At 40.5% G+C, this 16,852-nt stretch overlaps 1 protein-coding gene across 2 annotated transcripts in view; it reads right to left on the bottom strand.

Annotated features, from left to right (window-relative positions):
• The window catches only part of Cpne4 (copine 4), a 448,194-nt gene that overhangs the window by 24,861 nt on the left and 406,481 nt on the right, over positions 1 to 16,852 (bottom strand). For both annotated transcript variants that reach the window (XM_058574883.1, XM_058574884.1), the window contains exons 10-11: positions 14,706 to 14,765; positions 1,382 to 1,515 (exon numbers count right to left, since the gene is read on the bottom strand). In XM_058574883.1, the coding sequence (XP_058430866.1) occupies positions 1,382 to 1,515; positions 14,706 to 14,765 (194 nt within the window). The remainder of the gene's footprint in view (positions 1 to 1,381; positions 1,516 to 14,705; positions 14,766 to 16,852) is intronic.

Below are 16,852 nucleotides of genomic sequence, written 5' to 3'. Positions count from 1 at the left end.
TTCACAGTCAATATCTCAAGGTTAAGTAGAACAAGTGGCACTTCAACAAGGTAATTTAAAATGACTGTTGCCTTCTGCCCTAGATGTATAGGAGGGGAAATGTCAGCAAGGGCTTGAGTGTTTAAAGCTCTTTAATTTTAATGGGTCTGTGAATTCATTCCCCAACTGCTTTACTGCCCCATTTGAGTTTCTGCTGATGACCAAGTGGAATCCAGACACAAGAGCAGTCAGGTGACTGATGGGACCATTTCTGTAGCCTGTCCTAAGTTTGTTTTTCTATACATTCTGGTCACTAGGATGTGTATACAGCAGGTTTTTAAAATATGGTTATCACCCATTACAAAACTTGAAAGAACAGAAATCATGCTGTCCTATACCATTTCTCTGAAACCTGAAAGATAGAGTTGCTTCCTTTATTTTCCTGCTTTAAAAGGTCGATTAGTTACGCTCATTACTAACTAGACTTGTTTTATAATTATACCAGGGGATCGACTGAGATTGATACATATTTATATTTACATTGGTTCTCCCTCAAACAGCCTTCTTAAACAGCTAAGCTCCTTCACCCATATTAGAAATACTGAAACAGCAGAATAAATCCAGTTGCATGTAATTTATGCAAATCACTTCTTACAGGGAATTTTTTTTTTTGGTGGAAAATGTCAATATTTACCATCAGGAAGAAATAAATAATACTGATCTGATCACAAATCTTGTTTTCTATCTGTATGTGCAAACACATGCACACTGGCACAGCCACACGTATGCACCCAGGCAGACTCACACCCTTGCTAAAGTTGCCAATAGATTTGAAGTCAGTCATTTTGAACTTAAGATATGGGGTGAGGTAGATCTGGATTGAATCCTGCCTCTGGCCATGTGACCGTGTACAAATTACTTAATCTGCTTGTGTAGTTTTCTGAGTTTAAAAAAATAAAGGGTTTGAGCAAGGATTAAATATAATAACATCCCAATAAACCCATGCTTGTAAACTTCAAAGTACACACAAATCATATAGGAATTTTGTGAAGATGCAAATTCTATTTCAGTAGTTCAGGAATGATGCCAGTTCATGAGCAAACTTTGAGTAGCAAAGTTCATACTAAGACATCATAAAATACACACTCAAATCACTGTCTGGCGATCTTGCAAGGCACTTGAGAAGAAAGCTGAGAAAGGATTTTGTTTGGTGACCAAAGTCAGCATGGTACTCAGTTTCTCTAGTTATAGAAAAGATGAAACATTTGAGATGAGATTTTATTCTGTTCTTTCATGTGAAGAATTGCTAGACTTTCATTTCCATTCTTTTGCTGAATGCAAATCATCTCTTGAGTGGGTCACCTGAACCCACTCAAGAGATGATTAACCTAAAGTCTCTTACCTGTCATAGTCTTGGCAAATCTCCCCAACAGCCACCAAAGCCTTGAGGTACTCATTGGGTTGGTAAGGGTGGATATAGTGTAAGGAGCAGCTGTTCCTGGGGTCCCCATTTGAGGCAGTGAAATCTATAGCAACCTGGAAAAGAAACATAGAAAAATAGGTGGAGTTCCAATGAATGCATCTCCTAGGAATTGTGATTAGTCATGAGAGAGATATAGCCACAGACGGAAAAAAAAAAAAAAAAAGAAGCACATTATATACCCTGCCAATAAGAAAAGTAAGAGAAGAAATTAATTAGCTTCTTGAAATACTATTAATTTAGTGGAGGCCATTTCTGCAGTTTTTAAATTCATCTATCCAATGCTTTCTCTTCTCCCTGTCCAAAACAGAACCTGAGATTGACATATAGGTGATAGAGCCTATCCACTCTTGATCCATGTCACCAGGCATTAAGAATAAGGGTAGGATGTCTGTCTTCCAATTTCACAATTCACTAAAAAAGAGTTCTGTGCTTCCTGGCCAGAACAATTCTATCTCTGAGGCATAGGTAAGATTCCTTAAAACCAAATTCTGTGTTGAAAATACAGTCTTCATAAAAAAGCCATTGCTGTGTTTCCATAGGTGGCTGATTGCAGAGATGCATTGAAGTGATTATAACAAATTTTCTGCAAGGAGCAACTCTATGTAAGGCACTCAAATTTTTGGTTCCCATTTATGCAAGGACTCCTACCTGTAACAAAGAAGGCTCCTGAATATTTGGTATTGTGAGTGGGAAGAAGAGAAGAAGGTAAACTTTGTCTTGCCACCAAGAAGTCCTTATCCCTCTTCTTAAACTTTCCTTTCACCTGACTCCAAATAAAGGTTACTCACTAAACACTTCTGAACAACAATAAATGCTTAAGTTTGGTGGTGTTAAAATGAGAGGGAACATTTTCCTCTGATTTCCAACAGCACCACCATCTAAATCAATGTCATGCTCCCCCCTCAAAAAAAAAAAAAAAAAAAAAAACCAACTACAACTCTCAAACAAGTATAAACTTGGGGTGGGGGAGGTTAAAAGAGGAGTCTCTAGCAATTAGAGAAATGCAAATTAAAACTACTCTAAGAGACCATCTCACTCCAGTCAGAATGGCAGCTATTAGGAAGACAAACAACCATAAGTTTTGGGGAGGATGTGGGTAAAAAGGTACACTCATGCACTGCTGGTGGGACTGACTGCAAATTGGTGCAGCCAATATGGAAAGCAGTATGGAGATTCCTTGGAAAACTGGGAATGGAACCGCCATTTGATCCAGCTATCCCTCTCCTCAGACTATACCCAAAGGACTTAAAAACAGCATACTGCAGGGACACAGCCATATCAACGTTTATAGCAGGGCTGGAGATGTGGCTCAAGGGGTAGCGGTAGCGTGCACGCCTGGCATGCGTGCGGCCTGGGTTGGATCCTCAGCACCACATACAAATAAAGATGTTGTGTCCACCGAAAACTAAAAAAATAAATAAATAAATAAATATTAAAATTCTCTCTCTCTCAAAAAAAATGTTTATAGCAGCACAATTCACAATAGCTAAACTGTGGAGCCAACCTAGATGCCCTTCAGTGGATGAATGGATAAAGAAAATGTGGAATATATACACAATGAAATTTTACTCAGCAATAAAAGAGAATAAAATCCTGGCATTTGCAGGTAAATGGATGGCGTTGGCCAATCCCCCCCGCCCCCCAAAAAACAAATGCTGACTGTTTTCTCTGATATAAGGAGGCTGACTCGTAGTGGGGTAAGGAGGGGGAGCATGGGAGGAATAGATGAATTCTAGATAGGGAAGAGGGGTGGGAGGGAAAGAGGGCAGTGGATTAGCAAGGATGGTGGAAAAGTACATGTATGAAGACACAAATTGGGTGTCAAAATACTTTATATACAAACAGAGATATGAAAAATTGTGGTATGTATTTGTAATAAGAATTGTAATGTATTCTGATGTCATTTATTTATTTACTTTTTAAATCAATTAAAAAAAGAGTCATAGGAAGGAAGTAAACATTTATGCTGCAGCTTTTCTCTCTTTCCAAGGACAGTAGAATATACCCACTGTCTTACTTATGACAAGGAGTCTCTAATTTCTTATATGATCTGAAGGAACAAAAGATGGGAAATGTTATTTGAATTATATTTGGTTAATTCCACTATCACAAATAACTGGAATGCTCCATTGGATTTTTATATAATGGGACATTACTTCTGTAAGGATAAAGAAAAGACAACATGTGCTTTCTTTTTGCTTATTTAAAGAATAAATTTGATGGGAAAAAAATATTGTGACCCTGTAATCATATCAAAATGACCAAAAAAGAAAAGCAATAGACTAATAGTAACTCACAACCTCTTTTTCTTTCTTTTGTGAAGTTATTTTTCATCACTAATTTAGTTTTCCCTTTCTTCCTTAACCCTTCTATAGGATTATGTTGAAAATTGGGTACGATTCAAATTCTGCTTTCAGAACGCTGAGGTATTTTCAAAAAGGGATAACCTACTGACAAAATGTGAGTGCTAACAATGTGAAAAGAAAAGTCATGCAAAAGAAAACTGCAGTTTCACCCTGAGATGGCTAACAAAGGGGAGAAGAGAGGAATGACTTTTGTTAAAACCCTTTCTTGGTGCCAGGCAGTGTACTCTACAAGCATGATGTTATTTCATTTTCATAAAAACTCTGTGTGAGGTAGAGATTGCTGTTCCTTTTTATTGATAACACTGATGCTCAAAAGTGAAGTTTGTCCAGCTAATAGGGGGTGGAACTGGGTTTAAATCTAAATCTTCACGGCTCCCCAAACTATGTTTTACTATTATGCCATCATACACCCACAAGAATGTGTGAATCTGAGTCCAACACACCAGGAAGATTCAAATGGAAAGTCGAGGTGTTTGGCCTGAAGTAGGGAGAGCAGTTGGCAGGCTGATCTAGGGAAGATGACTTTGACAGAGTAGTTCTTTGCGACTACAACAGTTGCAAAACGGTCAAGAAAGAATCGTCAATATGTGCGCAATGGTGGGAAAATGTTCAGAGCAGGACTGGAGGGGACCCAAAGGGCAGTGTCTTCTGAGATGGCTTTCATACTCATGTGAAGAGCCAATGTACTGGAAAAATAAAAAATAAAGGAAGGCTATAGGTGAGGATCCCTTTGATCAAGGACTGTGATGACGAGCTAGCGATAAACAGAAACCTCCATGTATTCTGTGCCAAAGAAGGAGGTATAAAGCACCTTAGGATACACCATGAGGCCCTGACCAGACAGAGGTCAAAATACATGCAGATAATTCCAGGAAAATATCTCTAAGAGGAATACTGGAGAAAGGCTTTGGTATCTGAAGCAGGCACTCTCTGGGGGGCCTCCAGAGTACTAAGTTCAACTCACAGAGTCCCTGTTCTCAGACTTTTACTCTTAAAGAGACACATGTAGGAATGCACCTTGCACACGTGTGCATAGTGTTTGAAAGGTAAAGGTATGTATGGACAGAAAACAGAGGGGAAAAAACAGTAGAGCAGAGGGGGGAATCCAGGTGGAGGGAGTGGCGGGGAAGGGGAGGTCCCGGGGGATGAAATTAACCACCTTATGTTATGTGTATGTACAAATATACCAGGATGAACCTACTCATGTGTATAATTATAATGCATTAATTTAAAAAATAAAAGGGAGACCAGTAGAGTAGAGGAAGAGGATCAGGGGGAGGGAGAACTGGGGGTGGGGGAGGGAGGTACTGGAGAAAGAAATGGGTCAAATGATGTGCTTGTGTCAATAGGGCACAATGAATCCCACTGTTACCCATGATTATATTGCACCCATAAAAATTAGAAAAAAAAAAGGTAAAAGCAGTTGGAAAGGCCAGGTGTAAAGCTACCCCTTTCTCTCCTACTGAGAAAGCTTTTGGAAGCTCTGAGAAATCCTACAGAATATAAAGAAGTTGTATGGATAGTATCTTGGTTCTACTCTGATTTATCTGAAAAAGCAAATCACTGGCAAATGTGGGTACTTTATTACTATTTTTATTTTATTTTTTTTTATGGTGCTGGGAATGGAACCCAGGGCCTCACATGTACTAGGCAAGCACTGTACCACCGAGCCACACCCCAGCTCTGAGACTTCACTTTTAATAAAGAGTGTCTTGTGGCTCACCTCGCTCCTGATGCCCTCGATCATGGGTCACCACACTCCGCACCTCTGAAGGCATTCGACCTGTGTTTCTTTTTTTTATTGATTTTTAAAGATCTATTGACAGTAGAGTGTATTTTGACATATCACACATAAATGGAGTATGACTTCCCATTTTTGTGGTTGGACATGATGTAGAGTTACACTGATTGTGTATTCATGTGTGAATGTAGGAAAGTTATGTCCAATTCATTCTACTGTCTCCTATTCCCATCCTCCCTCCCTTCCCTTCATTTCCCTTTGTCTTATCCAATGAACTTCTTTTCTTCCCTCTTCACCCCCTTATTTTGTGTGTTAGCATCCACGTATCAAAGAGGACATTTGGCCTTTGTTTTTTTTTTGGAGGGGGGGCGGGATTGGCTTACTTCACTTAGCAGGATAGTCTTAAAATCGTTCCTTGTTCTCCCTGGGCACGGGCAAGATCCTCCAAGCATGCAGCCACCTGGTGCCAGTCACCTGAGCCCAGGTGGATCAGTTGGTTGAGTATGTTATGATAGCCAGAGAAATGCGTGTCATGTCCGGATGAGTATACATAGACTTTATGCAACAATGTATTTTAAAATATTTTTTAACGACATATCTTAGAGCTGGGGCTAGGGTAGATCAAAAGAGGTGGCTAGGATGTAACACTTAAGGAGGCATTCATTATCTGCTGACCCTACACTTGTGCCATCCTGAGACTGAATGCCTCCTTGAATTCTGTCCCCCTCTCTGGCCTCCTCCTTCCCCCTCCTGGTCCATTATGTCATTTCAGTTCTATCAATTATTCATCCTCAGACCTGGAATAAGCTCTTAATTTTTAACACACTAGGGCGGGGCAGAGACCATGTGGAGATGGGGGATTGTGTGTTGAAGACATTAAGGGTAGAAATGAGAAGGATTTGGTGATTTATTTATTATGGAGTTGGATGTCATTTATGGAAAAAGGGTAGGCAGATTTTGGGGAGCCATAGAGGAGGAAGATACCACTTGAGGATAATAGAAGAATGTGAAGCCGGAGTTAGAAGATCAGTATGCGGTTGCCTCTTCTTGGTGGTGCTCTATAGATTCACAGATGTGGCTGCTGGAAGTTTCTCTTCCCCCTGGGGTTAACCCTCTGGGGGCTTCCACTTTTCCCATGGGAATGGCCTCTGGGTCTACAACAATTGGAGAGGCTATTTCCAGCTCAGGAGATTCTGCAGTAGGTCTGGGGGAGGTATTGACTTTAAAAAAATTAACTGATGACAAAGCCAATAAAACAAAGATGATTACTTTCCAGTCCTTTCTGTAGTTCTTATGGCTCATTTAAAAAAATTTTTTTTTCTCCTGTGACTAAATGAACAGTTTTAAGTACATGGCAGCTGAAAGATTTTCTTTTCCTGGCAAGTGATAGTTTCTAAAAATCTCCTTCATGAAGCTAGAGGTAAAATCTCTATCTTCAGGAGGTGGCCTTCTCCCAGGAATTCTTTGTGCTCTTTAAAGTTAGCATTAGTGGAAAGAGAACAGAGTGAAAGGTTAGATTTATTTTAGAAAGCAACAGGGAGTCAGTGAACGACTGGGGATTAAGTTGAGAAATAAAAGCAAGAAAATGACTGAAAAATGCCCAGTTTGTGGAGGTGGCTACAGACGCTTAGACTCCAGAGTGCTGGAGAGCCTGCTGAACCGCCACATTTTCATTTTGGGATATGCAGCATTTATGAAAACCTGTGGTTCTGGTATGGACTCCAATCTTCTCAGCGGGCAGCCCAGGAACAGGCGCCCATTTGCTTTTTCCTTCTGCCCAAGAGGCCACTCTCATTATTAAACAAAGCTGTGGAGCAGCTTTGCAAAACCTCGTGAACAAGGCAAAAATGCTCCCTTCATGCCACCAAGTCCCCAGTGCATGGAGCTGTTCCTGGCAAAAGGCTAGAAGCAATGATGAGCGTCTTTCAAAACCCTGCTCCTCAGATTGTTTGCCTTCACGGAACCTGTTAATGTTGTTAATGTTGCAGCCATTGTGAAGCAGCCTCTGGTTAGTGGCTCCATCTCTTATCACCTGCTGTCAGCCTCTATGATATCATATTCTAGGGTATCTTTTTAAAATAAGTTTGTACACAATTTGGACTCGTGCAAAGAGCCTTGTAGGTGGAGATATTATTTACTTTGGGCCATGTGTTAGCTGTTTGTCACTGTGGCCCAAATACCCGAGACCAACCTGGAGGAGAAAATGTTTATCTTGGGCTCACGGTTTTGGAGGTTCAGTTCATAGTTGGCTGGTTCCATTGCTCTGGACCCAAGGAGGGGCAGAACATCATGGCGGAAGTGCATGGTGGAGGATGCTAATCTCAGAGTGGTAGGAAGCAGAGAGAGGAAGTGGGAGGGGATAGGGAAAAAGAATCCTTCCAGGGAACTTCCCCGGGGACTCACCTCCTCTAGTCACACCCCACCTGACTACAGTTAATACCCAGTCAGTCCATTCAAACTAAGATGGACCAACCAGATCATACCTCTCATAATCTAATCATTTTACCACTGAACTTACCACCGAACATTTCACATTCTAACCAAATCAGGCCATTTCTTAAATGATAGTATAAATTCTTATTCCTCTCTATTTCCACAAAACTTTATAAGGAAGGGTGGAAAACAGGAAAATAGGGAAAGATCTCAGAGGTCATTTGGTTCATTTCCTGGAAATTTCAAAACATTTGCCTCTTCAACCCATTGTGTCCTGGCTTTGCCTATAGGCTTAGGAGGCAGGGCTCACTTGTATTTCTGAGAATCCATCAGTGGTTAATCTCGAATACATAAGAAGGATTTAAAAACTTAAACTGGGACATGGTGTGGACACAAGATGCGTTAAATGTGTTCGGGTTAAAAAAGATTTCCCAAGAGAACCTTTAAATATGTAATCTGACTTTTAGGCTTGAAGGTCAGATGGGAGAAGCCAAATTTAGCTTATTCCATTATATCATATTTTATTATTAAATGAAGGCAGAGATCAGGGAGAGAATATCATTTTTTTGAATTTTTAAAAATGATAAATTAGACAAATGTCATCCATAAGTAAGAAAAAAAATTATCACTCAGGATTCTACTAATTTTTCTCTTCTAGTTATTGCACACATACTGTCTTCATTGATTTTGTGCTGCTATAACAGAATAACATGGACTAAGTAATTTGTAATTAACAGAGATTTATTTGGCCCATGTATCTAGGAGCCGGGAAGTCGAAGAGCATAGTGTTGGCATCTGGCAAAGGCCTCGTGCAGCAGAAGAGTAAGGGAGGGTAAGAGCTAGCAAGAGACTGATCTCTCAGACTCAGGCCCTTTTGCAGTCAGTATTCTTGCATCCAAGAGAATAGAATAGGGGCTGGGGATGTGGCTCAAGTGGTAGCGTGCTTGCCTGGCATGCATGCGGCCTGGGTTCGATCCTCAGCACCACATACAAACAAAGATGTTGTGTCCCCCCAAAACTAAAAAATAAATATTAAAAACACACTCTCTCTCTCTCTCTCTCAAAAAAAAAGAGAATAGAATAGAGCCCGCATGACCTGAATACCTCCCACTTGACCCCACCACCCAACACTGTTGCTTTGGGAATTATATGCATGATTTCTTGGAGACATACTCAAATTTTAGTATATGTACTATGGTGTGTATAATATTACATAGTTGTGATCACAGAATAGCTCTTCTATATGTTATTTTTTTACTATATCCTAACCGTTGCCTCATGTTATTACCTAATCCTTGTCATTATAATTAAAAATGGCTTTATCATAGTCCATTTAAAGAATGCACAACAGTACTGAAATTTGCATCTCCGCTGTCTTTTTGCTGGATATTGAAGTTGCTTACAGCTTGTCTCTGTGAAAGATCTTTGTTACAATGAACATTTTTGTGCACCTGAAAAAGCAGTATCTTTCAAAGGAAACCTTTAATTCTTCTACCATTTCCTTTCCAAATACCTTATGGTTCCTGCCTCTTCCATGCAGTCTATAATTCTGTATCTCGTGTGTGAAATTCTAGTATCTGGTTTTATTTTTAGCTGTGCTGCCACGTGCCAAACCCAATCTCTTTCCCCATAGTCTCCGTTTCACCTGACTCACCTCTTCCAAGACTTAGAAGCAACATTGCTTTAGAGTTCTTATGACTCAAGGATTCACATGATGTAGGAAGGTTGTCCTCAGGGGTGCCCTTGACCTCCCCAAGTTGTGTGCAAAGTTGGGTGTATGCAATTTCTAGCAAGAGGATATCGATGGTGTATCAGATTCTCAAGTGTCTAGGTGGCCAAAAATAATAAGAATCATTGACAAGGACTCTTTTTAGGATCTTTACTTTCTTTCCCTTCATGGGGCATTCTCCTCTGCTCAGGTCAGATTCAAGCTTAAAACCTTCTCTTTTCGAATCCTTGAACTGCCATACTGTTTTTCCCCCTTGCCTTCCCTTTGCCTTCAGCTTTCTTGAACTAGTACTTAGACCTTCTGTATTCACTTTCTTGCCTTCTGTTTCCTCCCTCACTCCAGGGTCTCATCTATCTCATTCTGCTGAAATTGTTCTTTTGTCCTTTAGATGCCATGTATCTTCTCATCATATAACCAAATCATGGCTTGTTATTCTTTACCCTCTGTCTTCTCTTTAGCCCAATAGGATTGTTGCCCTTGATCTTGTAACGTTTTCCTCCTGGGCATTTGAGTTCCTGGCTCCTCCTAGACCTTCTGCTCCACTGGCATCTCTTCTCTTACTGTGCCACCCCCTCACCGCCCCTGCCATCAGATGGAGGTCCTTTACAATTTCCTGTCATCAAGTCCCTTGTCTTTCTGCATTCTTCTCCTTGGTCATGTGATCCAGCCTCATGCATGTGTAGCTCCACATCTTTCCTGAAACCTAGGTTCGTATTTATAAGTACCATCTGCACTGGGATACCTGAAAGCACTTCCAATGTGTCCAAAGCCAAATTCATCCTCAAGTTCCTCTTAACTTGTATATTTGCATGCCAGGAAGGCAAAAAACTCTTCGCTTCTTCATGAACTCATCATACTCTCTGCTTTCAGTCTCCTCATTGTGTCATAGACCCCGGCTTATTGTCTCTTCCCACAATACCTCTTCCTATTGGTGCCATACTCGTTCAGCCTTTTCCCCCTAACTTGCACCAGGCCTATTGTGGTGGGTTTGAGTCTCTTCTTACTCCATATTTTATACTCCCTTGACAATCATCAATACCTTTTAGCAAACATTCCCAGATTTACTTCTTCTTTTTTTTAAACATTTATTTTTAGTTGTAGGTGCACACAATACCTTTATTTTATTTTTATGTGGTGCTGAGGATCGAACCCAGTGCCTCATGCATGCTAGGCAAGCACTCTTCCTCTGAACTCTTCCTCTGAGCCACAACCCCCGCCCCCCCCGCCCCCAGATTTACTTCTCTAAAGCATTTGCTACTGGCTTCAATGCCATGTTCATGATCCTTTTGGACATTCCATTATCTACCAAATGACCTTGGAATTCAAATCCGCTCAAGTTTGGAGCCCCAAGTGCTTTCCAACATCCCCCTAAATATATCCTGCTTATTCATATTAACCCAAGTAAGGTCGTGGTATTTGCCATTGGAAAATATAAGTGCATGTGCATAAATACTTAGGTTCATGAAGGTGCTCTAAAAAAAAAAAAAAGCCCAGTATCATATATATCCATTCAGTTTGTTTCTTTCCCTACAATTTATGTTCCCTTAAAGGTTTAGGGTTTGATTGATTACAATTCAACAAAAATATTTTGAGAAGCCTCGCATCTAAAGACAAGGATATCTCATCTTTAATACTCTCTCTCTCTCTCTTTTTTTTTTTTTTTGTACCAGGTATTGAACCCAGGGGTACTTAACCACTGAGCCAAATCTCCAGCACTTTCTAATAGCATGAGTTTCTCAGGGCCTGGCTAAGTTGCTGAGGCTGGCTTTGAACTCGTGATCCTCCTGCCTCAGCCTTCCAAGGCCCTGGGATTACAGGTGTGCACCTCTGCACCTGGCTTTAATTCTCTTAAGTTGAAGTGGAAGCACCAACATCTATGGGAGGTGCAAGACCTTTCTTTAAGCTCCTGCATGTCATCTGTGCTGGTCAGAGTCTCTATAGGAAACAAACAACCCATTGAAAAGAGATGATTGGCAACAATTAAGGTGAAACCAACCAGAAAAGGTAGGGAGGAGCAATGATGAGAAGTCAGCAATTACTAGAACCATCTGCAGGACAGGGAACCTGACGGGAACGGTTGCCTTCTGCAGAGGAAGAAGGCCGCTGCCAAACCACAGCTTGGCAGGCAGAAAGCTGGGGGAATGACTATTCCTGGTTGTTATCTCCTATTTGATCTCTGAATGGTACCTCTTGCTTGTCAAATCCAACCAAGGGCTAACAGCAGGAGAGCCTGGCTAGTGTATCCAGAGGTCAGTCTCCTGGGGCATAGAGAGCGGAGGTGGAGAAGGAGGAATAGCTCCTGAGGAGCAAATGGAGAACATTCAGAACCACATGTTACCTCTGGCTCCTGAGGGTCATTCTCCAGAGTAACAGAAAGTTTGTCTCGGCTAAAGCTACTGGGTTTGCTCAGGAGCCATGGAGCCTATCATGTGCCAATGGGAAGTTTTGGCTCAAGGAGGTTCAGAGGGCCCATAGCAGTAGCGCACACCTATAATCCCAGCAACTCGGGAGGCTGAGGCAGGAGGACTGCAAGTTTCAGGCTAGCCTCAGCAACTTAGTGAGACCTGTCTAGAAACAAACAAACAAACAAATAAGGGCTGGGGCAGCTTAGTAGCTCAGTGGTAAAGTGTCACTTTGGGTTTACACCCTAGTACCAAAAAAAAAAAAAAAATTACTGTAACAGAACACTTTTCTCTCTCTCTTCTCCTCTCTTCTCATCTCTGCCATTTCCTTTTCGTATTGCCACATGGCTTCAATAGAATTATTGGGAAGAAAGCAAACACTTCTAGACCAAATTAAATATGTTAATTTTACTGTTTGCATTCTAATTTATAATTTATGTTAGATTGTACTGCTTGAGCAATAAGATTTATATGAGAAAGCAGGTTAATTTTGGAGGAAAATGACATTGAGGTAACTAGGATGTTTTCTTTAACAGCACACTCAACATGGAATACCTAGCGATCCTCTTCTGAGTCTCTAGCCTGCAACGCTGCAGGAGGAAGAGTTTTGTGGCAGGAACTATTGATGTCTTGTCCCCCTTCTTTCAGCATTTATCTGCACGTTCTTCTCATCTTTTCATTCCTTGGTGCATACTGCTCTCTCCACTCAAATACCCCAGAGTCCCTCAGTTGGCACTGGAAGGGATGAGAGTTCAGGACTGGGGTATGGTTGGTGGCAAACACTTCCCCTTCCCATTTGGGGAAAATTAGCCAAGTGAGAAGGGAGAAAACAAAGAAAGAAGGGCAACATTCCTGTGTCAGACAGGCCACCGGGATATCCAAGACTCAGGGTAGGGAGGGAGCTGGGAATGCTTTGGGATTAAACTCTTGGGTTTGCGGGGGCTGATTCTTTGCAGCACAATTCCAAGGGCAAAGCATGCCTTTGAAGGTTGAATAAAAAGTTCTTCAAGAGCATAGGAGCTATAGAATCTAAAACAAACTGAAATCAATAAAGCTTTCCCTTGGAAAACCTATAAATAGTTTTCTGAAACTGTTCCTTTGCCTAACATCTTGGGAAACTATTTCCAGTAGTTGTCATTGATGACCTCCCTGCTTCCCTTTGTATAGACCTGGAACAGCAGAGAACCGATCAAACAGATGTGTTAGTTGTGTGCCCACAGTAAACCTGTTCACTACCTTTTGTAAGTGCCAGTGTGCATGTAGGAGGGATGGGCCGCTGGATCATTAGAGAATCTTAGGCTTTGGACAAGTGACCAAATAATTAGCTCCTTTAAAGTATTCAAGAGTAAGTAAAGGGCTGGGGATATAGCTCAGTTGGTAGAGTGCTTGCCTAGCATGCACAAGGCCCTGGGTTCAATCCTCAATACCACATACACACACACACACACACACACAAAGTATTCAAGAGTAAGTGAGCAGTGCCCTGAGTTTAGGCAGGTCATAGGTAGACTTTTCTGAGTGGAACAGATAAGCATTTAGCTAAGAAAACTTGGGTCTATCAAATGACAACTTAATTACCCTTTGTGATTCCCTCTTTTAGTCCTTTGAGCACCACTATTTCTGGTCCTAGGTATGTGTTAGTTTTGTCGACCCTTTTGGGTCCCAAACCTGTACAAAAAAATTAAACCCATTTTCCATGCCTTTCTCACCTGTCTGAGGCAGGCCAGGGAACTAAAGAGGGCTTAGTTCCATGGGTGTGCTTCTGTGAGTTGAGAAACAAACACTGTACAGATTGTATCTCTCTGAATTATGTTCATGTTGCTTTCCCATGGGTTTTAGCATATCTCCATTTTGCCATCTGGTTCTGGGGATTTTTTTTTTTTCCTGGAGGTTACATCTGCCCCAGCCTAGGAAGATTTTCAATGTGAAGTTAATGAAAGCAAGTGGTTCCTGGGCAGATGGTCTCACAACCTTGACCTACCTGGGGGACTTTAAAAAGACCCAGGTCACCCACCCCATACACATCAGGAGTATGTAAATCCCATGAACTCACAGGTTATGTAGGGATGATCATCAATTCATGTGCTAAGACTAGACATCCATTCTATTTCTCAGCCTGATTTCAACCTGGTTCCACAATCTTTGGAATTTACCTTTTTATTGACTGATAAGCCCTTGGCACTAACCCTCATGTATGACACTGGTATTTGTCTTCTGGCCACTCGAGCACAACTAAGGCATCTGTTTTAGCTCAGTGAAACTTACTAGCATGACTCATTTCCTACCCATGCTTCTCACCAAGTGTTGAAATCTGGCAACCTACATTTCATTCCTCATAGGGTTACTGAGGGAATGGAAAGCATCAGGAAGGTTCCTCAAATCACCTGAGATTGCATGGCAAGAATCCTGCTATGATGCTGAGAACCATATGCACTGGAGAAAATAGGAGCATAAACTCATTTGTGAAACATGATTCCACACACGACATCAGCAAGGAGACTTGAACAAAACTGACCCAGTACCATTCCCCTTTCTTTCCCTCTGAAGAAGAATGAACAAACAATCAACTTACTGTAAACTGGATTTGACAGCCACCCATGATGTAGTCCAAGAAGGAGTGCATCTTGTGGATCTGCGTAAGAGGAGAGGAAACCAGCTTAAAAACAGCACCATCTTTTTCCTTGCAGTGTGAAGGCCTAAACTTTAGGGATGGGCTGCTAAACCAGAAGAAAGAGCAAGAAAGAAATCTGTGGGCAGCAAAGGGGTGAGTTGATTTTGTTCCATTAGAAGAGAGAAAGAAACCAAGGTCAATGCAGATGAGCCTGGGAGGGCTGCAAATATCCATTCCCTGTTCTTTTCTTTTGGGTTTATATATGATTTTAATCAACTTCTGCCTCTGGGGTGAAGCCCAAACTATATTTTCAAAGGTTACTTCTGTTTTGGAATCAATAATGTCTCATAGTTGGCTTCAGTCTTTCTTTCCTGTGCCTATGTCCCAGGACTGATAACATTCTTAATATGCGGGTAATCGAGATTGGTGGCTTTCAGATTCAATTAGCTGGGAAGGCTTTTACTGACAATTTGCTGTTAATTAAATCCTTTTCCTGCCATAAACAACAATGACTATCATTTCTTGAGTACTTAGTGTGTACTAGGCACTTAACATATTTTACTTCATTTAATTTTTAGAATGGCCTTATGGAGATTATATTATTGTTATTATTATGCTCATTTTGTAGATGAGAAAACTAAGGCTAAGATCACAAAGCTAGTAGATGGTGGGATTGGGGATTCATATTATGGAAGTCTGGACTGCACAGTTCATCCTTTTGACTTTTATGCTGGAACCCTCGTGATCATTGCTTCCTGCCAGCTACCATCATCTGTGTTCTCATGTACTTCGTTGACTTCTGGTCTTAATTTTTGCTTCTTTAAGATTCTGCTGTTTGAGGGAAGTAGTACTAAAGGAAAAACTAATCAAAGAGGAAAACCAATTCAAGAAAAATAACAAAAACAAACAAATATGGCTGGAAATACAAACCATGTCTCAATAGTAACCCTAAGTGTTAATGGCTTAAACTCACCAATCAAAAGACATAGGCTAACAGATTGGATTTAAAAAAAGATCCAACAAAATGCTGCCTACAGGAGACTCATCTTATCGGAAAAGACATACACAGACTGAAGGTGAAAGGTTGGTAAAAATCATACCACTCACATGGTAGCGGAAGCAAGCAGGAGTGGCCATACTCATATCAAATAAAATAGACTTCAAGCCAACGTTAATCAAAAGGAGTGAAAATGGACATTACATACTGCTCAAGGAAACCATACACCAACAAGACATAACAATCATAAATATATATGCCCCAAACAATGGTGCAGCTATGTTCATCAAACAAACTCTTCTCAAGTTCAAGAGTCAAATTGACCATAACCCAATAATCTTAGGTGACTTTAACACACCACTCACCTCCGGACAGATCTTCCAAACAAAAGTTGAATAAAGAAACTATAGAACTCAATAACACAATCAATAACTTAGACTTAACTGACATATATAGAATATTTCAATCTGCATCAAGTGGATACAATTTCTCTCAGTAGCACATGGATCCTTCTCTAAAATAGACCATATACTATGCCACAAAGCAACTCTTAGCAAATACAAAAAAGTAAAGATACTACCATGCATTTTATCAGATCATAATGGAATGAAATTGGAAATCAATGACAAAATAAAAAATAAAAATTTCTCCATCATCTGGTGACTAAACAATATGCTACTGAATGAACAATGGGTTACAGAAGACATTAAGGAGGAGATTTAAAAATTCCTAGAGGTAAATGAGAACATAGACACAATATATCAAAATCTCTGGGACACTATGAAGGCAGTACTAAGAGGAAAATTCATTGCTTGGAGTTCATTCCTTCAAAGAAGAAAAAGTCAACAAATAAATGACCTCATACTACATCTCAAAGCCCTGAAAAAAGAACAAACCAGCAGCAAAAACAGTAGAAGCCAAGAAATAATTAAAATTAGATCTGAAATCAATGAAATCAAAACAAAAGAAACAATTGAAAAAAATTGACAAAACAAAAAGTTGGTTCTTTGAAAAAGGAAATAAATAAAATTGACAGACCCTTAGTCATGCTAATGATGAGAAGGAGAGAGAGAACTCAAATCGAATACAAAAACATATCAAAAAGATTGTG

Source organism: Marmota monax, unplaced genomic scaffold, assembly GCF_021218885.2.
Source record: "Marmota monax isolate L192 unplaced genomic scaffold, Marmota_monax_Labrador192_F-V1.1 WCK01_AAM20220418_F8-fsc00022, whole genome shotgun sequence".
Taxonomy (NCBI): domain Eukaryota; kingdom Metazoa; phylum Chordata; class Mammalia; order Rodentia; family Sciuridae; genus Marmota; species Marmota monax.
The sequence above is the reverse complement of the archived record's forward strand: the minus strand, read 5'-3'. Positions and strand labels throughout refer to the sequence as shown.